Genomic DNA, 25,687 nt, shown 5'->3' on the forward strand with positions numbered 1-25,687 from the left:
CTTGTTCAGATAACAAATCTGGAATTGAAAGCTAGTCCCAGTAATGGTGACTGAAACTCATCATTGATTGCCATAAGAAATCCATCTGGTTCACATTAGCAACCCTCTAGGGAAGGAAATCTGCCATTCTCACCTGGTCTGGCCTAGATGTGTCTCCAGACTCACAGCAATGTGGTTGACTCTTAACTGCCCTCTGAAATGGTCTATCAAATCACTCAGCTCAAGGGCAGTTAGGGATGGGCAACAAATGCTAGCCTTGCCTGTGATGCCCACATCCCATAAAAGAATAAAGGATTCAAATATTGTCTGGAGATTGTCAAAATACCAAACTAGCAGTGCCCCTGTGTTTTTCCACATAATCAAGCCCTTGGTTATGATTTACAAAGGCAGACAAAAATTAAATTAAAATAAAAGTGATGATGGCAGTAGTTTGCTTTTAATATTACAATAATTGAGCTATTTTGGATGTAGCCTCAATACTTCAATACTCTTATTAGTGAGATTTTCACTGTCGTAGGACTTAAGCTGCAAACTGATAAACTCAAACTGAGAGCTGGGAATATACAGCATGATAGCCAACTGTGAGGAGAAAAACAGTCTGTAGCTTTTTGTCAAATCAGAAAAGTAAAAGGCCGGCAGTACCTCAGTGAGGTTGGAAAAATGGAGAGAACTAAAAGGGGAGATAAAGGGAAAGTGGGTGCTTGACTGAAGAAGATATGGAACCCCTCAATCTCCTCAGTCTGCAGCCTTCCTTCTAATCTGTAAACCGGTACAACTCAGACTCGCTACCACTGACCACACTTTCTGATTTACTTTGTTTTCCCTCCTCCCTCTTTTCAATCTTGGTGAAGGTAGTCTAACAGTAAAACTCTCCTCCATCTTCAAACGTTACAGAGACACTGCACAATAGTTACTTATTATGCATATATTTATATGTCTCTTCCATGGAGATTTAGTGCCTTTTCCACATCCCAACCCCAGGTATTATTATTTCAAATCATTGAAAATACACAATGGGCTGAATTTTGAAGAGACAACACCCGGAGCTGAAAGTGGGAGGTGATCTCATGATGGCTGGGGTGGGTGGGGTGACCTAGGGTGGCCATTTTACCTGCCAAGTAAGAGGCTACCACCATGGCTGCCATCCTATTAGGGATGGTGACCCACCCCAAGAGCTCCTGGCACGAGCAGAGGGCCAGCAGCTCAGCAGTGCCATCAGGAGTGGTGACCATTGTTGAGACTCCAGCTGCAGGTAGAGGGCACCTCAATAGCCAGGCACCCTCCAGGCAGCCAGGCCTTGATGATCGGGGTCGGGGGCGGCAGTTGTTAAGTACTGACGGCGCAGTTTCCATGAGGGCGGCCACTGCCGCAGGGGCGTGGTCTGTTCGTGGGCCATGAAGTGCCCATAAAGGAGGAACCCCCCCCGACCACTGGAGCTCAGTGGGGGGCTGCCAGGTTTCACCGGCAGTCCCCCTATGTGTCCTCCTGGAGCAAGCAAAGTGCTAGCCCAGGGTCCACTGCCAATTGGCACAGGGGACAGCTGCTGCTTTCAGCCTCGACAGCCCAAACTCTGCTGTGGCAGAAAAATTCAGCCCATCTGTTTCAAAAATATTGCCTGCACCATACAACATGCCCAGCCACTGGTCTAGTTTGTGTTCCTTTTGGCTTCCTACACAACAGAGTTAATCGGAGATCTGTGATTAGAAAATGTCCCCTATCTTCATGAGTCTCGGCTTCTAAATTAGACTAGGCTCTGTCATTCTGCTCATCAATTCACTTGTTGGGTAGCCTCCTCTCAATAGCATTGAACCTAGATTATATGCTGAATCCCAACTGAGCCATAGTAAATGGGAACTCTGGATGAAGGAAATTCCCATTTTCAGCTCAGCCTGCTGATGACATTAGCTTACTGAGCAACTTGCTTAAGGAATTCTGCCTCACGCAAAGGAATATTAGAAGCTTCTGGAACCAGTACTCGATGGGCTGAATGGCCTCCTTCTGTGCTGTTAAAATTCTGTGATGATGTGATTCAGTAGAGACCCAGAACAACAGATCTTTTTCCAAGGGGACAGTGAAGGGTGGTGTGGGCAGGAGTGGCGGGTTGGGGGGGTTGGGGAGGGGGGGCGAGGAGGAGAAGGTGGTGGGAGGTAAGTGTCTACCCCCCACTGGAGTTAAGAAGAGGCCCAAGCAGAACCCTTGTAAATTTATGGGCTTTCAGTATCTGGGATACCCTGCAGGCAGATTAAACACGTTAACAAAATGCCTGTGTAAACCAGGCCACAGCAATTGCAAAGAATATGGAACTTGCTGCCACACGGGCTAGATGAGCAGATAGTGTTGAGGTCTTCAATGGGAAGTTTAATAACTACATGAGGGGGAAGAAATTAGAGAGATATAGGAGTAGAGGAGAAAGAGGTCATTAAATTGAGAGAAGCCTCATGTAGAGCATAACCACCTGCATAGACTAGTTGGTCCGTTTGGCTTGTTTCAGCACTGTAAATTCTATTTAATTATATTAATTCTTCATGGAACATACATACATACACGAAAAATCATTCTTCATGGAAACATATACAGCCAGGATTATGGTTTTGGAAATTATCAGATGAATGCATAACACCTGTCTCTTTAATTTATAAATTCCATTTAATTTTGAAGGGTCGAAACCTCCATTAAAATCACAGATAGAAGAATGCCAAACTTACACACTCCCATGTCAAATAGTCATTGTCATGCTGCATCTAGTTCCCCCAGTGGCCTAGTTGTTGGATTACCATACAGCGGGAATGGAACAAAATTAATAATAAAGGTCCCAGGCTGATCTTAGTTTGCACAAGCTACCTGGACTCACCAGCAATAGTAGAAGTGAATGCGATAAGTTGGTGCATCCTAAGGTAGGGGTGAAAAACCAGTCAGGGTTCCCACTTCTCATTGTTATCCAGTGATATCAGCTGGATACCACATTGGTCTGAACCTCTAGTGAGGAAAGAATGGGCTTCATTTTGCTCTTTTAGGGGTTAATAGGATATTCGGCCCCTTGAGTCTGTTCAGCTATTCAGTGAGGTTATAGTTGATCTGTTTCTTAACTCTATTTATCTTTCTTGGTTCCTCAATCCCTAGTACCCTTACCCAACAAAAATCTATCAATCTCAGTTTTGAAATTTTCAATTGACCCTCACCCTGATCAGCTTTTTGTGGGGAGAGAGTTCCAGATTTTCCACTGCACTTTGTGTGAAGAAATGCTTCCTAACATCACCCCTGGACAGCCTAGCTCTAATTTTAAGGTTATGCTCCTTGTTCTGGACTCCACCGCCATTTGTTTGTTCATTGTCACCACAGCCGTGGTGAGGCCATTGGCGTCATCTTGCTTCTTCTCTGGTTTTCTTCAGTCCACGTCTCAATGCTATCCACCCATCCAATTTTTATTCCGCTGTTTATATTCTGTTTATACCCTCAATTACTCCTTCAATTGTTGCCAGGCCAGTGCTGTCAGGTCTTTGTTTCCAATATCTGCACTTGGCTATCTTTCTCTCTCTAACTCTACTTAGCAACCCTTTTGATTGCTGAACTTCTACTCCTGATCTAACCCACTCATTTGTCTTTCTGTCCATCCAACTAATTCTGAGCATCCTCTGCCAAACTCACATTTCAAAAACTGTTATCCTCCTTTCTTTCTCTTTCTTCAGAGCTCAACTCTCGCAATCATAGAGTGTGACACTTCACACTAGTGACTTTACAAGGTATTTTTCAACTTATGCTGGTGCTTTCGGACTTCCACGTGCTACTTAAGTCACTGGTCAAGCCTCTTGTCATTGTTAATCTAGCCAGGATTGCATTCTTGGATGTAACTTCGGCGTTTATCATCATCCACCAGAGGAAATGATTTCTATATCTACCATATCAGCTCCTTTAATCATATTAAACACCTCAGTTAGATCATTGATAATCTTCTATACATAACAGAATACAGGTCTAATCTATGCAACAAAAACACAAAGCACTGGAAAATCTCTTTGGAACTAAGAAAGTTCATATTGGACCTGAAATTCTGTTTCTCTCTACATGGACGCTGCCAGACCTGTTTTTCGAGGTTTTCCAGCACTTTCTGTTTTTGTTTCAGATCTCCAGCATCCGCATATTTTGCTTCTATATTAGTGTCTAATCAATGCAACCTATCCTCATAATTTGACTGTTTTAACCCCGCTATCAGTCTGGTGAATCTGTACTGCAAACGTTCTAATCGCCCATGAGTGAATAATCTGACAATTATTGTCCGCAGTCACATGTTGTAGCATTGGCTCATTGGGCTGGGTAACGCAGGGCATCTGAAAATATGCCAACACCTCAAAGAGAGGAGGGAATGTACTTTGAGAAAGGATGACTATGCACATAAAACAAAAGGAGGAGTGGGGTGGAGGGGGGTGGTGGGTGGGGGGGTTGCTGGGGGAATATGAGCTAAGCTAAGTGTATGGCTGGTCTGAAAAAGAAATGTCGGTACCTGTAGGCATTGATTCCATCTTCACAGCTGCCTCTGTTTTGACACCAGTGGCCCATGCATTCATCTCTGTTAAGCGTGCACCTGCGTCCAGTCCAGCCAGGCGTACAGACGCACACTCTCCGCATGTCCTCGCTCAGGAAACAGCGACCACTATTCGCACACGGCTATAGGACATTACCAGGAAGGGGTGGGTGGGTTTGAGGGGAAAAGTGAAAAATACACACACAAATAAGGCTGGTTAATAAGATTAGACATTACATTTTAATTGTTCCATACCCTGACAGTGTTTTAATACAGACATGAGGAACAGTGAAACAGATGGCAGGATCTAGGATATGGGTACAGTCAACCACTTACTTATGCCACATGTAGCATGAGATCAGGAGCTGAAAAGATAAAAGTGACGGTGAGCAATGTGAATTATTAGGCAAGGAAGTGATTTCCCAGTTAGCTACAGGAGACAGTGCACAGAGTGAATCTGAAGCAGCAAATCAATACAAGTTGCCCTTCAGAAATATATTAATTTAGAGGCAGCATAATAAGATACCAGTCAAACATGGTCATATTTCATATCTCAAATGCTGCCAGGAAATGGTGCAAATATTTTCCTCATTCTTCCTTTTCAAATTGAAAGTCCTTGATGATTTGTTCTGAAAGTAGAATTACACACAACAGCTATTGTGCAGCAAGTTACTCAATAAGATTTTTTTATTTAGTACAATCCAATGGCGAGGCAGGGAGATGGGGTGTGGATCGGGTGTTACAATCGCGTCATATGCTGTTCATGGCCAGAATGTTGATATGTGGACCATGGGAAGCCAACATAATGGTCACACGACAGGGGGACAGTTTATGATGGAAAATGCTCTACTACTGACACTCTATAACTGACATTTTTTAGCCATTCTATAACTGACATTTTTTTGAATGGTCAGTAGTCAATTAATCAAAGAAAAGAAGAAGACCTCAAGGGAAGAGATCCTGGTTGAAAATAAGTGTAAAGGGGCTAATTTGCTATAGCTGCAAGATAAGATTTTGTCACTACAAAGGCTCAACCACAATTTAGGTTGAAACCAAAAACTTCCAAACTCCATTTGTCTTCAAGGAACCAGGACTGCAACACTTTCAACCACCATCTTAAGGACTGTAAAGAAGTGGCCTATTTTGGTTTTACCCTTCCAGTAACCTAAGTGCATGTTATATCCTTAGAAATCGTCTTTTCGTGTCTGTGTGTGAGTGTGCGCATGTGTGCGTGTGTGTGAGTGTGAGTATGTGGGTGTGTGTGAGTGTGTGCGTGTGTGTGAGTGTGTGCGTGTGTGTGTGTAAGTGTGTGCATGTGTGTGAGTGTGTGTGTGAGTGTGTGCGTGTGTATGAGTGTGTGCGTGTCTGTGAGTGTGTGTGTGAGTGTGTGCGTGAGTGTGTGCGTGTGTGTGTGTGTGTGTGTGAGTGTGTGCGTGTGTATGAGTGTGTGTGTGAGTATGTGTGTGTGTTTGGAGGGTAACTGTTTGTTGGGTTTACATTACGGGTGTTGTGATAAAATAAATGTTTATCCTTTCGTTTGATTATAAACTTACAAGAAAGCTTTTTCTGTGTCTGTTCTTAAAAGTCATTGCGCTAAATATATGATGTTATATCATATTATAAAATAGAATATATTCATTCATCCATTTTCACACTGCTCCTCCTGGTGAGGGTTGTGGTGGCAGGAAGCTGAGCAGGGCCAACCAGACTTCCCTTTCCTCAGCCACAGATTCCAGCTCCTCCTGGAGGCTTCCCAGGTGTTCCCAGGCCAGGCAAGAGATGTGATCCCTCCAGCGTGTCCTGGGTCGGCCTCGAGGTCTCCACCCAGTGGGCCGTGTCCGGTACAGCTCCAGCGGGAGACTATCTGGGGGCATTCTTATCAGATGCCCAAACCACCTCAATTGGCCCCTCTCGACCCAGAGGAGCAGTGACTCTGCTCCAAGGCTCTCCTGGATTGCCAAACTCCTCACCCTGTCCCGGAGAGTACGCCCAGAAACCCTGCGGAGAAACCTCATTTCCACCGCTTGTACCCGCAATCTTATCCTTTCAGTCATGACCCACAGTTCATGACCATAGGTGAGGATGAGGACATAAATTGACCAGTAAACTGAGAGCTTCATCCTAAAACTCGGCTTCCGCTTCACCATCACGGACCGAGCTCCCGGAAAACTGCAGCCGCCACACTGATCCTTACGTTCCCCACTGCCATCACTCGCAAACAAGATCCCAAGATACTTGAGCTCCTGCACTAAGGGAATCTGTTCTTCCCCCCTCACCTGGAGGGAGCAACACACTCTTTTCCAGGAGAGAACCATGATCTCAAATTTGGAGGTGCTGATCTGCATCCCAGCCGCGTCACACTCGGCAGTGAAACATTCGAGTGCGTGCTGGAGATCACAGTCGGATGAGGCAAGAAGCACGTCATCTGCAAACAGAAGAGATGCCCCCCTCAAACCCTCAAACCGGATACTCCCCGTACCTCGGCTGCGCCTTGAAATCCTGTCCATGAAAATCATGAACAGGGGAGTTATTATTATTATTATGGGGCATGTAGGTGACTCAAAGGGAGAAGGGGAGACAATTAGTTGAAGGGAGGAGGGGGTGGGTTGATTGGATGGGCTGTTCATTCTGGGGTGGATGTCAGGACCTGAGAGTTGGGAGGTCACAGGCATGAGGGATCAGTGCTTTCAGGTTGGGGATGGAGGAGGATTGGAGACCCGGTAGTGGAAATAGGATACCTCAGAGCCTCTTTGGAATGGTTGGTTACCCACCGAACATCTGGCCTCAATCACAAATGGGCGTGTTGGAAGTGGCTTGAAGTCAGGAATAGGTTTCTTAAACTTTAACCTCCACCAACCCCAGATTTAGGTTTAGAGAGGGCTTACCACCTCTAGAGATGCACAAGGCAGACACAGCACAAGCTTATGTCTGTTTCAGTAGCTTGCATTTCTTGGAACAGCTCACTAGCCTGAAGCTAGGGGCATGCCACTCGCATCGAATGTGGCTGAAACTGGAATCCCATCCTTACCACCTGCTGCAGGTGCATTGGAAGGGTTCGCAGGTTGATAATCATTCTGTTTGGCTGTGTTATGAATGTACCTTCTGTGACCATCAAGTCCTGAGGCAGAATCTTGCCCTTGTTGGGCGGTCTCGGCGGAGGTGGGGTGGGTGGGGACGGCCCGGGAAGCCGACAGCCGCCCACAATCCAGAAGGCGATTTCATGCTGGTGGGCCAAATGAGGCCAGCCCAGCATGAAACGTGAGCGGCAGCGCTCAGTGCTGCCCGTGGGGGTGGGGGAAGGGGGACGAGCCGGGCGAACACGAATTTCGCGCACGCGTGCAAGTGCACACTTGCAAACCTCCCTGCGGCAGAGAGCTGCCTCAGGGAGATGAACGGATTTTTAAAAAAAAATAAAGATCTTATAAATGTTACAAAACTTGTCCCCTCATGTGACTCTGTCACATGAGCAGGGACATGTTATTAATTAAATTTTAAAATTTTTATTTTATTTTTATTTGCTTTTGGAAATCTCATCCCACCCGTGGATGAGGTTTCCAAAAAAGTGCAAAGGCCGCTTGGCCTTTTCGCCTGCCCGCCAACTGTAAGTTTGGACAGGCAGCGGAAAATTTCTTTTGATTAGCTTTTTAGTGACCTTAATAGGCCTTCTAATTGTTGGCAGGTGTGCTGCTGACTCCGGCGTGCGCCCGCTGACCGAAACATTGTGCAGGTGCGCAATGACGTCGGGACACTCGCCTGACGTCATCACGTGTCATTTTACACTCGGTCAGGCCCAGCGTGCGATCGCCCGCCTAGATAAACATTTTGCCCCTGGAGTGGGACTTGAACCCAGATGTTCATGGCTCAGAAGCAGGGACATTACCCACTGTGCCACAGAAGCTCATTGCCCAACCAGCAGTCCATCAGGTTTAACATGGTTTAAAAACTGAAAAACTTCCTGCATTGCAGATTATTTAGCCTGGTTTGCAAGAACGATATTGAAATGAGTTGCTCATTGAATTTTAAGATGCAAAGAAGAAACATGCTGGTATCCAATTGTATAAACTGATTTATGCCCATTTTAAGTCTCCCAATGCATGTCTGAATACCATACTATACAGACTTGTTTGCCCTTACGTCTCATCTGAATTACACAGGAACATAGGAACAGGAGTAGGCCATTCAGCCCATCGAGCCTGCTCTGCCGATCAATTAAATCATGGGTGATCATCCACCTCAACACAACTTTCCTGCACTGCCTCCATATCCCTTGATGTCATTGGAGTCCTTAATCTATCAATTTCTGTTTTGAACATACTGAATGATTGAGCTTCTGGGGTATGGAATTCCAAAGATCCACCGCCTTCTGAGTGAAGAAACTCCTCCTCATTTCAGTCTTAAATGACTTACCCCTTATCTTGAGATTATATCCCCTGGTTTTAGACTCACCAGCTAGGGGAAACATCTTATCTATATCTACCCTGTCACGCCCTGTAAGAATTTTGTAAGTTTCCATGAGGTTACTCCTCATTCTTTGAAACTCTAGGGAATACAGACCCAGTCTCCCCAATCTCTCCTCATAAGACAATCCCACCATTAGAGGGATTACGTGGTGAATCTCCATTGCACTTCCTCTATGGCAAGTATATCCCTCCTTAGATAAGGAGACCAAAATTGTACACAATACCCCAGGTGAGGTCTCACCAAGGCTCTATACAACTGCAGCAAGACATCCTAAGTCCTGTGCTGAAATCCCTTTGCGAAGAAGGCCAACATATCATTTGTCTTCCTAATTGGTTGCTACACCTGCCTGCTAACTTTTAGTGACTCATGAATAAGGACATCTCATTCATTTAGCCCTTCCAAGTCCTCTTGAAGCCTCCTTGCACCCTTCTCACAACTTACATTCCCACTCTGTTTGGTGTCATCAGTAAATTTGGAAACATTATAATTAGTCCCCACATCCAAATCATTGATATAGATTGTGAACAACTGTGGACCTAGCACTAATGCTTGCAATACCCCACTCGTAACAGCCTGTCATCCTGAGAATGATCTGTTTATTCCTACTCTCTGTTTTCTGCATGTTAACCAATTCTCAATCCATACTAGCATATTTTCCCCAATCCCATGTGCTCTAATTTTATTTACTAACCTCTTGTTTGGGACTTCATCAAAAGCCTTCTGAAAATACCAGTACACTACATCCACTGGTTCTCCTTTATCAATGCTGCAAGTAATATCCTCAGAAACCTCCAACAATTTTGTCAAACATGATTTCCCTTTCATAAATCCATGTTGACTCTGTCCAATTTTACTATTCTTTTCTAAATGTCCACTTATCACATCTTTATTGTAGATTCTATCATTTTCCCTGTTACTGACATCAAATTAACAGGTCTGTAGTTCTCCATTCTCCCTCTTCCTCCCTTCTTAAATAACGTGGTTACATTTTCTAAGTTCCAGTCTGCAGGAACCTTTCCAGAATCTATTGAATTTTGAAAGAATAATTATAAGCATAAAAGAAATTTATAAATATGCCTGTCATTTAAAAATTGACCCTTCGTGCATGATTTTTTTGCATTGATTCTCCAAAAGCCTCTTTGGCAACTCCTGCATAGCATTGTGTGTGATGATAACCTATCTGAGTATTCTATAGGAAGAGTACGTTGTTGATGAGGCTGTTGGAAAGATTTCCAGTCTGAAGTTTTAAATATGTCTTCCTTCACTTGACAGATGTGTGAAAGCAGAATAAAAGTGAAATAATAGCAATATGCATTTACAGAGTGCCTTTAATTTTAAAAATGGTCCTAGGTGCTTTACAAATAGACAAGAAAATAAATAAAAGAATATATGTCAGGCTATGATAGGAGAGCGAGAAGATGATGAAAATGTTTGTCAATTTTAAAAAAACAGCTGCTGAGCAGGCTTTTAAGGAAGTGGAGATGGAAGATGGTTTCAGAGAATAGAGCTGAGGTGGGTGAATTGTGAATGGTGGATTGAAGGCAAAAAACAGCACAAGGAGGCAGGGTTGGAACATCAAAGGTTGCTGGAGGAGAAATGCTGAAAGGCTTAAAAATTTGCAATTAAAAGTGCCTCGAGAGGTATGATTTTCATTCTGGGGTGTGGGGGGATGGGGTGCGTGCTGGAGTCAGGCCCGTTGGTCCCATAAACAGTTTGGAGGTGGTCACAGGGGCTGCCAAGTGCTGAGGTGGGCTGGATAAAAGACCCACCTCGGTCCTTTGGGACTTTGTCTCAGTTGTAATGTTACATATTAGGCCCTCTATTCCTTACCCCTCATATCCCCTCAACCCCCATCCACTCCCCATTTCCCTTCCATACCAACTCATGCCAATATCCCCACCCATCCCAATGAACACTCATGCTCATCATACCAACCCATGCTCTCACCCACCCCCAAAGGTCCCTCATACCCTCCATGCCAACACATGCCCATTCACAACCACCTTTTTCCCTTACACCCTCCATGCCAACTCACCCAGTATCCACCATAGGCAGACCTCAGGAACCATACTAAGATGAAAGGCAGTTTTTTTCATAGTTTAAAGGGTAGAGGATTTAAATAACTTGACAGCCTAACAGTTCCATGTATCTTATCTGGCCATCAATAGCATTTACGTCTCCATCACGAAGTCATGGAACACACACTGATCAGTAAGGCTGCTCCAGGAAAGAAAAGCAGGTCTGCTTATCCTATGCACTGAGTTTAAATGCCCCAACTGAATTCAGGTTTCCCTCATGTGTGCCTCTGGCCCTGCCCCTCTTACCCCTACTGCCAAGACTGGGATTAGTCAGAAATGGGGGGAGACTTCCGGATCCAGGCTCCGCCTGCCATTTTTAACGGTCCCTGGAGTCTTCCCAACTCTGCGAAAATCCAGCCCCATATCCTGCCAATAAATTGTTGATGGCTGCTGTCGTATGTCATAGAAAAATCTGAACTTCTGTGATGATGATGGGTGCAGGTCAATGGGATTAGCGGAATAATATTTCGGCACAGACTAGAAGGGCCAAATGGCTAGTTTTCTGTGCTGTAGTGTTCTATGGTTCTATGGTTCTATGTGGATAAGCGTGTACTGATATTTACTCACACTTAAACAACAGTAAAATATAATACACCCATATATATACTATATGTATATATTTATAAGGTACTGCCAGGTCCAATTTGATAAAGTATTATAGGTATTTTCCCTTTGTTTCACAGACAGAGAGAGTGCATGCTTATGTGCAAGCATATAGTCTCTTTTAACAACACAACACTTTGTAAATTGTTTTTTTATGCTGGAGCTAAGAAATACTGAAATTGAATTTCCAACTGACTTTGTTAATACTCAAATGAACAACAAGAAGGTTGTTTTAATAACAATACATTAGTAGGAATTTGCACATGGGGCAGAATTTAAATAACAGGATGCTCACACAATTACTGTTACTATAGCGCTGGCTTTGAAAGCAGTCCAATTAATGGATGAAAGATACTTTGTGCAAATCGCTAGGCAGTGAAATCAGCTGAGAGCATCTCAACGCCAGCTCCACTTACCTCGGCTCATGGGATCCAACAAAAACAGGGTTGTCATTGGTCTGCATTTGAACTCAGCAACACAGTTTTTCAGTGGCCTATTCAAAAAATTCTACTGTGTAACTCAGGGATAAAAAGGTCCTTTTGTTACATGGAATTACAGAGAATGTTACAGCACAGAAACAGGCCATTAGGCCCAACGAGTCTATGTCGGTACTTATGCTCCACATGAACTTCCAACAACACTGCTTCATCTAGCCCTATCAACATATCAATGGGGAGAATTTTCAGCTCAGCGAGCGGGGGCGAGGCCCACTCGCCGAGGCAAAAAATGACGCAGGGTGACGTCAGGCGTTCATTCCGACGTCAGCATACATCATTTAGATTTTCAGTTCGGCGGGCGCACAGCCAACTCGGCTGCGCGCCCGCCGAACTGTTAAATGCCTATTAACACCATTTAAAAACTAATTAAACAAATAAACTGAGCTGCCGATCAACCTTAAGGTTGGCGGGCAGGCGAAGAGCCCAGGCGGCCTTTGCATTTTTCATGGAACTTCATCCACGGGCGGGATGAGGTTTCATGAAGGGTTTATAAATTGAATAAAATTTTTTATAAAAATTCATTGACATGTCCCAGCTCATGTGGCACTGTCACATGGGGGGACATGTCTTAAATTTTTTTCTTCTCTTAATTTAAATTTTTAAAACTTAAACTAAGTTTAAGTCTTTTGCACGCATGTGTAAAAGAGCATAGGCCCCGACTCAGGGAACACCCCTCCCCCTGCATAGGGACTGCTCAGTGCTTCCGGGCGCACGTCACGCTGAGCGGGCCTTAATTGGCCTGCCCACGTAAAATGGCGGCGCGGCCCTGATCGGGGGTGGCGATCAGGTTCGCGCCCACCCGCCCCTGCACAATCCCCCCGACAGGGGCAAAGTTCTCCCCAATGTGTGCCTTTCTCCCTCATGTAATTAAATAGGTTCCACTTTTACTTCTTATTTTGTCTTGGGATGTGGGTATTGCAGACAAGGCCAGCATTTATTCTTTATCCCTAATTGGCATTGAGAAGGTGGTGGTGAGCTGCCTTCTTGAACCACTACAGTCCATTAGGATTTTAACCCAGCAACAGTGAAGGAACAGTGCTATAGGTACAATTCAGGTTGATGTGTGACTTGGAGGGGAACTTGCAGGTGGTGGTGTTTCCTAGCGTCTGCTGTCCCTTGTCCTTCTAGATGGAAGAGGCAGTGGGGTTGGATGGTGCTGTCAAAGGTAGCCTGGTGAGTTGCTACAGTGAATCTTTGTATATGGTACACACTGCAGTCATGATGCACAGGTGGTGAAGCAAGTGAAAGTTTAATGAGGTGGATGGGGTGCCAATCAAATGGGCTGCTTTGTCCTGGATGGTGTCGAGCTTCTTGAGTGTTGTTGCAGCTACACTCATCCAGGCAAGTACAGAGTATTCCATCACACTCCTGACTTGTATCTTCTGCATGGTGGACAGAGTTTGGTGAGTCAGGTGGTGAGTCACTTGCCACAAAACTCCTAGCCTCTGACCTGCTCTTGTGGTCACTGTATTTATATGGTTGTTCCAGTTCAGTTTCTGGTCAATGGTAACCCCCAGGTTGTTGTTGGTGGGGGATTCAGTGAATGGAATGCCATTGAATGGCAAAAGGAGTTGTTAGATTCTCTCATTGGAGATGACCATTGTCTGACTCTTACGTGGCACTGATGTTACTTACCACTTCTCTGCCCAAGCCTGAATGTTGTTCAGGTTCTGCTGCACGTGGGCATGAACTACTTCAGTAATTGAGGGGTTGCGAATGGTATTTAACACTGTGCAACCATCAGCAAGTTTCCCTAATCCTGATCTTATGATGGAGGGAAAGTTATTGTTGAAGCAACTGAAGATGGTTGGGCCTAGGATGCTACCTTGAGGAACTACAGCAGTGATATCCTAGCATTGAGACAATTGACCTCCAGCGACCACAACCATTTTTCTTGCACTAGATATGACTCCAATCAATGTATAATTTTCCCCGATTCCCAATGACTTCAATTTTGCTAGGGCTGCTTGATGCCACACTCAGTCAAAAGCTGCTTTAATGTCAAGGGTAGCCACTCTCGCCTCACCTCTGAAATTCAGCTCTTCTGTCCATGTTTGGATCAAGGTTGTAATGAGGTCAGTAGCTGAGTGGTCCTAACGGAACCCAAACAGAGTGTCGGTGAGCAGGTTATTTCTGAGTAAGTGCCACTTGATAGCACTTTCGACGACACCTTCCATCACTTTTGCTCATATTGAGAGTAGGCTAACTGGGTAGTAATTAGCCGGGTTAGATTTGCCCTGATTTTGTGGACGGACATACCTGGGCAATTTTCCACATTGCCGGGTGGATGCCAGTGTTGTAGCTGTACTGGAACAGCTTGGCTAAGGCCACAGCTAGTTCCAGAGCACAAGTCTCCAGTGCTACCTATTGAATTTGTCTATGCTAATTGTACAAAATCATAAACATTTTTAAAAGGAGTAATCATTTTCTCAATCTATTTACTTCAGTGCCTTGCAACAACAATACGAAATATAACCTCAACATAATGAAACATCTCAAGGCGCTTCACGGGAGAATTATACAACAAAGTATGACACGGCCACATAAGGGAATATTAGGTCAGGTGACCAAAAACTTGATCAATGAGGTAGAAATTATGGAGTGTCTTAAAGGCAGAAAACCAGGTAGAGAGGCAGAGAGGTGTTGGCAGGGAATTCCAGAGCTTAGGGTCTAGATATCTGAACGCTCAATGGTGGAGCAATTATAATTGGGAATGCACTAGAGGCTGAATTAGAGGAATTGGGTGTCTTTAGGGGTTGTAGGTTTGGAGGAGACTACAGAGATAGGTAGGGACAAGGGCATGGGGAGATTTGAACACAAGGATGAGAATTTTGAAATCAAGATATTGCTTGACTGAGAGCCAATGTAGGTCAGTGAGCATGGAAGTGATACAGGAACAGAATTTGGTGCGAGTTAAGACATGGGCAGCACAGGTTTGGATGACCTAAAATTTATGGAGGGCAGAATGTGGGAGACCAACCAGGAGAGCTTTGGAATAGTCAAGTCTAGAGATAGCACAGGGATGGATGAGGGTTTCAGCAGCAGCAGATGAGCTGAGACATGGGTGAAGTTGAGAGATGTTATGGAAGTGGAAATATGCTGCCTTAGAAATGACTGTGAGTTTGGAAGCTCATCTCAGGATCAGATATGACACCAAGGCTGTGAACAGATTGGCTTAATCCCAGACTGTCGCCAGGGAGAGTGATGAAGTCAGTAGCTAGGGAATGGAGTTTGGAGTGGGGACCAAAAACAATGGTGTCAGTCTTTTATATGTTTAATTGCAGAAAAATTCTGCTCATCCTTTTTTCACCCCGCTTGTTGCATCTTCAAAGAGCTCGAATAAATTTAGCAAATATGATTTCTTTTTCATATTTGATGATATGCATGCACAATTTTAAAAATTCTCAACTCCCTATCATGATGAGTAACCCAATAAACGCATTATGGTCAAAATCTTAGACAATTTACACAGTTGTTACAAGTACTATGAAACAAATTTGGTTCATCATATATAGCATATATCATTTCAGCAGGCCTGATCTAAAGAAAAACTGTCATAACCTTATTGAAACATATAAGATCATGAGGAGGTTTGACAGAGTGGATGCTGAAAGGATGTTCCCCTTGTGGGAGAGACCAGAGCTAGGGAACACGGTTTAAGAGTAAGGAGTCTACCATTTAAGACGGAGATGAGGAGAAATTTTTTCTCTCAGTGTGTCATGAGTCTGGAGGACTCTCTTCCCCAGAGAGAGGTAGAGGGTCACTGGATATTTTTAAGGCAGAGATAGATAGATTCTTGAATAACCAGGGAGTCAAAGGTATCAGGGGTAGGTGGGAACATGGTGTTGAGGCCACAATCAGATTAGCCATCATTTTGTTGAATGGCAGAGCAGGTTTGAGGGGCTGAATGGCCTACTCCTGCTCCTAATTCATATGTCCATATGTAATGTAGGAAACGTGGCAGCCAATTTGCAGCCAGCAAGCTCCCACAAACAGCAATATGATAATGACCAGATCATCTACTTTGTTGATGATGTTGAAGAAAAAGAAAGAACAACATAGAAACATAGATAGAAGCATAGAAAATAGGAGCAGGAACAGGTCAATTCGGCCCTTCGAACCTGCTCCACCATTCAATATGATCATGGCTGATCCTCTATCTCAACACTGTACTCCTGCGCTCTCCCCAAACCCCTTGATGACTTTAGAGTCCAGAAATCTATCTACTTCCTTCTTAAATATATTCAGTGACTTGGCCTCCATAGCCTCTGTGGTAGAGAATTCCATAGGTTCGCCACACTTTGAGTGAAGCAGTTTCTCCTCAACTCTGTCCTAAATGGCCTACACTGTATCCTGAGACTGTGACCCCTTGTTCCAGACCCCCCAGCCAGAGGAAATATCATCCCTGCATCCAGTCTGTCCATCCCTGTCAGAATTTTATACGTTTCAATGAGACCCCCTCTCATTCTTCTAAACTCTAGTGAATACAGGCCTATTCGGCCAAATCTCTCCTCATACAATAATCCTGCCATCCCAAGAATCAGTCTGGTGAGCCTTCACTCCACTCCCTCTATGGCAAGTATATCCTTTCTTAGGAAAGGAAACCAAACTACACACAATACTCCAGGTGTGGTCTCACCAAGGCCCTGTACAGCTGCGGTTAGACATACTCAAGTCTGTACTCAAGTCCTCTCGCAATGAAGGCCAAAATACCATTTGCCTTCTTAACTTCTTGCTATATCTGCATGCTTGCTTTCAGGGATTGGTGTACAAGGACACCCAGGTCCCTATGTACATCAACATTTCCCAACCTATCACCATTTAAATAATACTGGCATTCTGATTTTTCTACTGAAGTGGATAACCTCGCACATATCCATGTTATAATGCATCTGCCATGTATTTGCCCACTCACTCAACCTGTCTAAATCACCCTGAAGCCTCTTAACACTCTCCTCATCACTCACATTCCCACCAAATTTTGTGTCGTCAGCAAACTTGGAAATATCTATTTGGTTCCCTCATCCAAATCAGTGATTTCTTTGTATAGCACCTTTCACAACCATGGGACATCCCAAAGTGTTTTCAAGGCAACCAACTGCTTTTGAAGTGCTATCACTGTTGTAATGTTGGAAGCAGGGCAGCCAATTTGCAAACAGTAAGTTCCCACTGACAGCAATGTGATAATGACCAGATATCATGTTTGTGAAGTTGATTGAGGGATGAATATTACCAGGACAACAGGATGGATACCCTGCTCTTCTTTGAAATAATGCAATGGGATCTACAATGTGCAACTGAGAAGGCAGGTTAATGTTGCATCTGAAAGATAGCACCTCTGACAGTGTAGCACTGCCTCAGTACTGCACTGGGGCATTAGCTTTTTGTTTTAATTATTTATTTGTAATCAAGTATGACAAGCTTCAGAATCAAAGGTCCAGCCACAACTGACACTCACTTTTCTGACTAAAATACTTAAGAGGAGGATAGATAAGAAGATTTCAAATCTTTTAAACCTTTTAAAACCTTCTTGGTCTCAAGGCATGTGCACATCTTTAGATTTGATAGAGATATTCAAAATCATTAGGGCTTTGGACAGAGTAGATAGGGAGAAACCATTCCAGCTCACAAAAAAATCAAAAATGAAAGGCCACAGATTTAAAGTAATTGGCAAAAGAAGCAAAGGCGATATAAGAAAAAAAACTTATTCACACAGTGAGTATTCAGGTCTGGAATGTCCTGTCTGAGCGTGTGGTGGAGGCAGGTTCAATCGAAGCATTCAAAAAGGAGTTAGACTGCTATCTGAAAACAAAGAACGCGCAGGATTCGGGGGAGAAGGCGGGAGAATGGTAGTGAATGAATTGATCATTTGTCGAGCCAATGCAGACCCGATGGGCCGCATGGCCTCCCTCTGTGATGGTACAATTCTATGATTTTGTGACTTCTTACAGCACACTTAATAAGCACAGTGGGCAGAAAAACCATTTTAGGAAGGGGTGGTATTTCAATATGGAGGTCATCTTTCCATAATAAAACTGTGGCGCAAAATGTTTATTTCTACACTAGGCTGTCTCACTCATGCTGTTTAGCCTTTGGGTCAAAAGATAATGAAACTTGCTTCATCAAATAACCAATGTCAATTTAGAAAATCAATGAGTCATTATACAAACATTATAAGATTACATTACCACAAATATGAGTAATGGCCATCATTCTGCACATCTGAGCCATATTTCACTCATGCAATAGCTTTTCTGTATAATTCTACATGACACAACTCCATTTAATAAAAGCATTAAAACCACAAGTTAACTCAAAAAGTGAAATGAATTAGACTAAATTTAATATAAAGCAAATGGAAGTGGAGATTGTTTTTGTCATTACTATGATAGCTGTTTCAAAGACCTTGTAAAACCTTATGGTCATTCATGAATAATGTGCTCTATTCTTTAGTTCAAGTCTGCATCCTTCCCAATGTTTATTATTTTGCTAATTTAACATGGCTCCTCAAGTACCTTTGTGTATTCACCCACACACTACAGTATTTTGCATGCAAGACAAAAAATAAAGAACATCCTTGCATTCCCTGTTTGCAGAGATTGGGGCAGTTCTGAAGTTTGTTGCATGTTTTGTCTCCCGTGACATTGACTGATGCTCCTGTATCGATGAGAGCATTAATGCCTGAATGGCCGATGGTCATTGTCACATGTTTGTTGCTGTGTTTGAAAGAGAGCACAAAAAAGTATTCAGGATCATGGGCTCTACCTTGGCAACACTCTCATCCTTTTGATGTGGTATTGGCCTTAGTAGTTGATTTTGCTGATGAGCAACAAACACAAGCAAAGTGCTTGAGTTTTCCATAAGCTTTACAGTTTTTACCAGTAGCAGAACATTCTGTTCTGTGTGAAAAAGCATCGCCACAATGGAAACATTGTTTGGACAAGTCACAATTCTGTTTGTGAGACTGCTGTTGTTGCTTTGCAAGCGGTTGCCTAGCACGTGAGCAATGAACAATGTTCACAGGAGTTGAACATGGAGCGTGGTAATTGCCATTGGCAGCCTCAACTTCAGTTCAGCTCTGGAGGTGATAACGATTTTGCCAACTGTAGCAGCTCTGACAGCTTTCTGTCTTTCCTGAGTGCTTTGCGGCGCTGTTGACTAGAGAGGCAACCTTTGGTTACTTGTGCTTTGATTTCCCATTCAACGTGTTCAATATCACTTAAGTCACAAATGGTTGCTAGTTGCCTCAATCATGTGCAATCATAATCAATTGTCTCATTTGCTTCTTGCTTAGTGAGTCAGAAGACCATTGTTTTGTATATTGTACTTTTCTTGGGTATGAAATAGGTTGTTGGTGCCTTTTTTGCTGAGTCATAGTCATTTTCATCTTGTGCAGGCTTGAGTGTCAAAGATATCTTCCAATTCTTCACTTCCACAGTGAATAAGTAAGGCCTTTTACCTTTTGGTATCTGTGATTGCAGAACCTACCATTGCACCTTTGAAACAGCACAGCCACATTTGCCAATGTGGGAACACAGATGATGGCTCCAAGTGCACGACTAAATGTAGTAGATAGGGCATAGGCAATGCCACTTGATTCTGCAGTGCAGTGATAGTGCGTGATCTTCAAAGAAAATCTCTCTGTAATGATTCAAGAAGGCTGTTTCTATTGGGCTTCCATAGGGCTTAGTACTAGGTCTCCTGCTTTTTGTGGTATATATTAACAATTTGGATGTAAATGTGGGGGGGCATGATCAAGAAGTCTGCAGACAACACAAACATTTGCCGCATGATTGATAGTGAGGGGGATAGCTGTAGACTGCAGGAAGATATCAATGGACTGGTCAGGTGGGCAGAAAAGTGACAAATGGAATTCAACCCAGAGAAGTGTAAGGTGATGCATTTTGGGACGTCAAACAAGTCAAAGGAATACACAATTAATGGGAAATATTGAGAGGTTTAGAAGAAGTGAAGGGCCTTGGAGTGAATGTCCACAGGTCCCTTTAGGTAGTAGTACAGTTCGATAAGGTTGTTAAGAAGGCATGTGGAGTTCTTTCCTTTATTAGCCGAGGTATAGAGTGTAAAAGCAGGGAGGTTGTGCTGGAACTGTATGTCATTAGTTAGGCCACAGCCTGAGTAGTGTGTGCAATTCTGGTCATCTCATTACAATAAGGATGTAATTGCACCAGAGAGGGTACAGGAGAGATTTACGGGGATGTTGCCAGGACTGAAAAAATGCAGATATGAGGGAAGATTGGATTGGCTGGGGTTGTTCTCTTTGAACAGTGGAGGCTGAGGGGAGAATTGATTGAGATGTACAAAATTGTGAGGGGCCTGGGTAGAGGGGATAGGAAGGGCCTATTTACCTTACCAGAGAGGTCCGTGACAGGGAGACATAGAATTAAAGTGATTGGAAGAACGATTGGTGGGGAGATGAAGATTTTTTTTTCACCCAGAAGGTAGTAGGGGTCTGGAGCTCATTGCCTGAAAGGATAGCAGAGGTAGAAACCCTCAACTCATTTAAAAGGTGTCTAGATAAGCACTTCAAGTATCATATCCTGCAGAGCTAGAGACCAAATGCTGGAGGGTGGGATTAGGCTGGAGGACTCATTTTTTGGCTGGCGCAGACACAATGGGCCAGGTGGCCTCTTTCAGTGCTGTAAACTTCCCAGGATTTCTATGATGATTAATTTGAGTATTGCTGAAAAAGAGACATGTCTAAGCTTTTCGTCTTGCACTCATCGGACCACTCGCAAGAACACCAATATAGGGGGAAGACAACAATTTATACTATACATGAAGAGAGTGCTAGTTAGTTGGCAAGTGGCATTGCCATGGAGAATGCACCATTGATGGTGACTGACAGTTAACTGCCAAACATTGTTTGAAATTTAAAACGCTGACTCATTCCTCAGGGCAACGCCTTCACCAATCAGGGTCAAGATGCCTGGTTTAACAGGAATCCCTGTATAGCAGTGACCACAACATGATTGAATTTTGCATTCCATTTGAGGGAGAGAAGAGTGGGTCTAAGACTCATGTTTTAAATGTGGGAAAAGCAACTATAAAGGTATGAAGACAGGGCTGGCTAAGGTGAGCTGGGAAATTAGGTTAAGAGATATCTCAGTAGAGATGCAGTGGCAGACACTTAAGGAAATATTTCATAATACTCAGGAAAGATACATTCAAGTGAGAAAGAAAGACTCTAGGAGAAGCATGCATCACCCGTGGCTAACTAAGGAAGTTAAAGATGTTATCAAAATGAAAGAAAAAGCATAAAATTCTGCGAAGATCAATGGCACGTCAAAAGATTGGATGGAATATAAAAAATAGGGAAAGAACAACGAGAAAATGAGAGAGAAATTAGAGTATGAGTGAAAGCTAGTTATAAATATAAAAACGGATATTAAGAGTTTCTACAGGTATTTAAAAAGGAAAAGAATAAGTAAAGTGAGTGTTGGTCCTCTAGAGAGTGAGTCTGGGGAATTAATAATGGAAGATAAGGAAATGGCAGATGAATTGAACAGATATTTTGCATTTCTCTTCACCGGAGAGGATACAAATAGCATCCCAGATATAATTATGAATCAGGTGGTGAAAGGAAGGGAGGAACCTATAACAATTACAATCACCAGAGAAAGGGTACTGAGAAAAAAATATTAGAACTAAAAGTTGACGGGTCCCTAGATCCTGATGCAGTTCATCCTAGTGTCTTGAAATAAGCGATTGCTGAGGTAGTAGATGCATTGGTTTTAATTTTCCAAAATTCCCTAGAGTCTGGAAAGGTCCCATCAGATTGGAAAATAGTGAATGTGGCTCCTCTATTCAAGAAAGGAGTGAGACAGAAAGCAGGAAACTACAGGCTATTTAGCTTAACATCTGCCATAGGGAAAATGCTAGAATCTATGATTAAGGAGGTTAAGGCATTTAAAAAATCTCAGTGTAGGGATATAGACATGGCAAAAAAGGTGTCATGAATGATTAAAGTGAGAAGAGACAACATAAAGCTATGAGATAAAGCTAACAAATTTGCAAAAATTGCACAGATCCTGGTGAATGGGAAAGATACAAAGAATAAAAAAGGGTAACAAAATGGTTAGTAAAAGCTAGAAAAAGGAAGATAAAAGAAACTTGCAAGGGCAATTAAAAATCACAACTCAAAATCTTTTACAATACACAACGGGGGATGAAAGGTGACTGGTCATACCTGCTTGTGATAAACTGGTCTCTCCACACTCTTTCTTAAGTTTTGAGCTCACAGACACTGAGTCTGGAGTGATCATTGAATTTGAGTTTCAGTACATATCAGACAATGTGGTGTAAGTTTACATGGTTTTGTAGCCAGCCTTTTCAATGGAAGGCACTTCACCCACAGTTATTTACATTCTAAGAACTTCCCAGAGATGTGAATTAATTCTTTACCTGTGCAGAAATCATTGTCCACTTTTTTAAAAAGGAAAAATCAATTGCAAATAGTCTACATTGATTAAAGCCTGTACCTTGAAAGTTAGAAATATGATATTATGTTACAATAAAGCATAACATTACAAAGAGATATTAATAGATTAAGTGAATGGCTAAAATTGTTACAAATGGGTTTCATTGTAGGAAAACATAAGGTCACCCACTTTTGAACCTAAAAAAGGATAGAATAATACTTTCTAAATGATGAAAAACTAGTAACAGTAGCGGCCTAAAGAAATCTTGGGATACAGGTATATAGATTGTTAAATGTCATGAAGAAGTACAGAAAATAATCAAAATGTAAATGGATTGCTGGCCTTTATATCTAGAGGAATAGCAGGGGGTAGAAGCCATGCTTTATCAATACAAAACACCAGTTAGTCCACATTTGGAGTACTATTCTGGTACCACAGCTTAAGAAGGATATATTAGCCTTGGAGGGGGCGCAACATAGATTTATCAGAATAGTGCCTGACACCTAGAAGTAAATTTTGAAAAATTACACAAACTATAGTTGTATTGCCTGATATTTAGAAGGTTAAGGGTGATTTGATTAAGGCCAGGATTTTTCCCTTGTCGGTGGGCTCAGCAGGGGTGGGCGGGGCAATCGCCACCTACGATTGGGGTTGGACTGCGATTTCATGCTGGCGGGCCAATTAAGGCCCACCCAGCGTGAAATGTGCGTGGCAGTGCTCAGCGCTGCCCGTGTGGGTGGGGAGGAAGGCGAGCGGGGAACTTTGCTCATGTGCGCGGGTGCACCCTGGAAAAGCTCCCTGAGGCACAGAGCTGCTTCATGGAGATGAAGAGTTTAAGAATTAAAAATAAACTATCTTAAATTGTTAAAAAAAAAACATGCCTCCTTGTGTGACTCTGTTACATGAGCAGGGACATGTTCTTAATGAAATGTTAAAATTTATATTTTATTTTTAGTTGCTGTTGGAAACCTTATCCTGCCTGTGGATGAGGTTTCCTAAGAAGTGCAAAGGCTGCTTGGCCTTTTCGCCTGTCTGCCAACCGTAAGGTTGGACGGGTAGCAAAAAATTTCATTTAATTAGGACTTTAATGGCCTTAATAGGCCTTTTAATTGTTGGTGGGCGTGCTGCCGACTCCCGCGCATGCCTGCTAGCCGTCACGTGAGTGCGCAATCACACCAGGACGCTCGCCCGATGTCATCGCGCATAATTTTACACTCGAGCAGGTTAGGCGTGCTCGCCTGCCCGCTCAGCGAAAAATCCTGCCCTAAGTTTCCAAGATATTAAGGCAAACCAATAGGAAAGTTAAGAAGAAACCTGGTTGGAGAGTCTAGGACTTGAAGGTATCATGTTAAAATTAGAGCCAGGCTTTTCAGGAATGAAATTGGGAACCATTTCTACACACAAAGGGGGATACGAGTTTGGAACTCTCTTTCACAAATGGCAACTGTATCAAGGAATAATGGGGCAATAAAAACGGAAAATGCTGGAAAAACCCAGCAGGTCTGGCAGCCCCTGTGGAGAGAGAGACAGAGTGAATGTTTTGAGTCCAATTTGACTCTTCTTTGGAGTTCGTGAGGCAATAATGGGGCAATGGCGGCCACACCGAGTTAAGTCACAAAGCAGCCATGATCTCATTGAATGGCAGAACAGGCTCAAGGGGCTAAATGGCTTAGTCTTTTTATGCTCCTGGAACACAGTTCAGTTCCCTGCAATTAAACTTGCTTCAGATCCTCACAATTGAAATGTTCCAAGTCATTTCGACTAACACCATTCAGGCCCCAGCAAACTGCCCTGTGCAACTGGCAACTGGAAAGTGCACAAGAACAGCCCAGAGTAATGCTCGCTCTCATTTACTTCCCTACTATAGAGAAGTACCTGCCATCTACTCTGAAGGTACCAACTACAAAGCTGAGACTGCGCTCTCTGGGATAAAACAGCATGATTTTTATTTAAATTCATTCACGGGATATGGGCATCACTGGCAAGGCCAGAATTCATTGCCCATCCCTAGCTGCCCTCGAGAAGGCGGGCCACCTTCTTGAATCGCTGCAATCTGTGTGGCGAAATTATTCGCACAATAAAGAAACAGGGAGATATTTCCAAATCAGGATCATGGATAGCTCAGATGGGAACTTTCAGGTGGTGGCTTTCCCATGCACCTGCTACAGTTTTTCTAGGTGGTAGAGATCATGGCTATGGGAGTCATCACTGTGCAGTGAGAAAATATGACCTTTAATTATCTTCTCATACTATTTTTTTAAAGCTCAGCAGATTTTGTCATTAATTATCCATGATATCATGATATGAGGAGGAAGGGAAACAAAAGCTGGTTCTTTGAGTATCAGGACAGATTTGGGTTGTAAAATATCATCTGTAAGTTATCACGTGTAAAGAAGTATGAAGCAGATTTTTCCTGCTAATTTCCCCTGTGTTTTACATTGCTTAATTTTCACTGTGTTACTACCTGACAGGAACTAACACTTCTATATGCCAGATCACCTGTTATGTTTCATGATTGAAGTAGAATATTGGGCCAAATTTTGCTTAAAAATAACAGAGTCTGCACAATGCACACTGTTATCAATCCACAAAACAGCCAGTGACATTTGGCCTGGAAAAGGGACTCCCAAATAGCAAATTACCACAGGTTGCTTGGAGGAGGTCTTGCACTTTTCCTCCTCCCTGTGATTTTCACAAAGTTGCAGTATTTGCACATTAATTTGCTCATTAAATGTGCCACAGGCATTTATGGCTACCAACGGACAGTGTAAGCGCCCTTTTAATGATATGTCAATTGTGAATAGCTGCCAATCACCCTCTTTTGCCCAGAAAAAAAATCAATTATAAGTATGGAGTGTCATTCCTTCAGGTTGTGAAAAGGTTCAGGAAGCCTTAATAATACCAATTTTTTAACCTTTAATAAGACATTATTTCCATCTCTTTTTTTCCTCCCTCTCTTCATCGAATCTTTGGTACTGCCTACCCAGATGAGAACCAACAGCTCCTTGATTCTATTGAACAGAGTGGCAGAGGAGAAATAGAACATACTTCAAGACACCATCTACAACACCGCACTCTTAACAGGTAGAA

At 43.1% G+C, this 25,687-nt stretch overlaps 1 protein-coding gene across 1 annotated transcript in view; it reads right to left on the bottom strand.

The window, feature by feature from the left end:
- LOC144681104 (protein eyes shut homolog) overlaps nucleotides 1–25,687 on the bottom strand; it is a 440,210-nt gene that overhangs the window by 76,890 nt on the left and 337,633 nt on the right. The window contains exon 10 of the mRNA XM_078542836.1: nucleotides 4,499–4,662. Coding sequence (XP_078398962.1) covers nucleotides 4,499–4,662 — 164 coding nt within the window. The remainder of the gene's footprint in view (nucleotides 1–4,498; nucleotides 4,663–25,687) is intronic.

The sequence above is a fragment of the Cetorhinus maximus genome, chromosome 5 (assembly GCF_964194155.1).
Source record: "Cetorhinus maximus chromosome 5, sCetMax3.hap1.1, whole genome shotgun sequence".
NCBI classification, from domain to species: domain Eukaryota; kingdom Metazoa; phylum Chordata; class Chondrichthyes; order Lamniformes; family Cetorhinidae; genus Cetorhinus; species Cetorhinus maximus.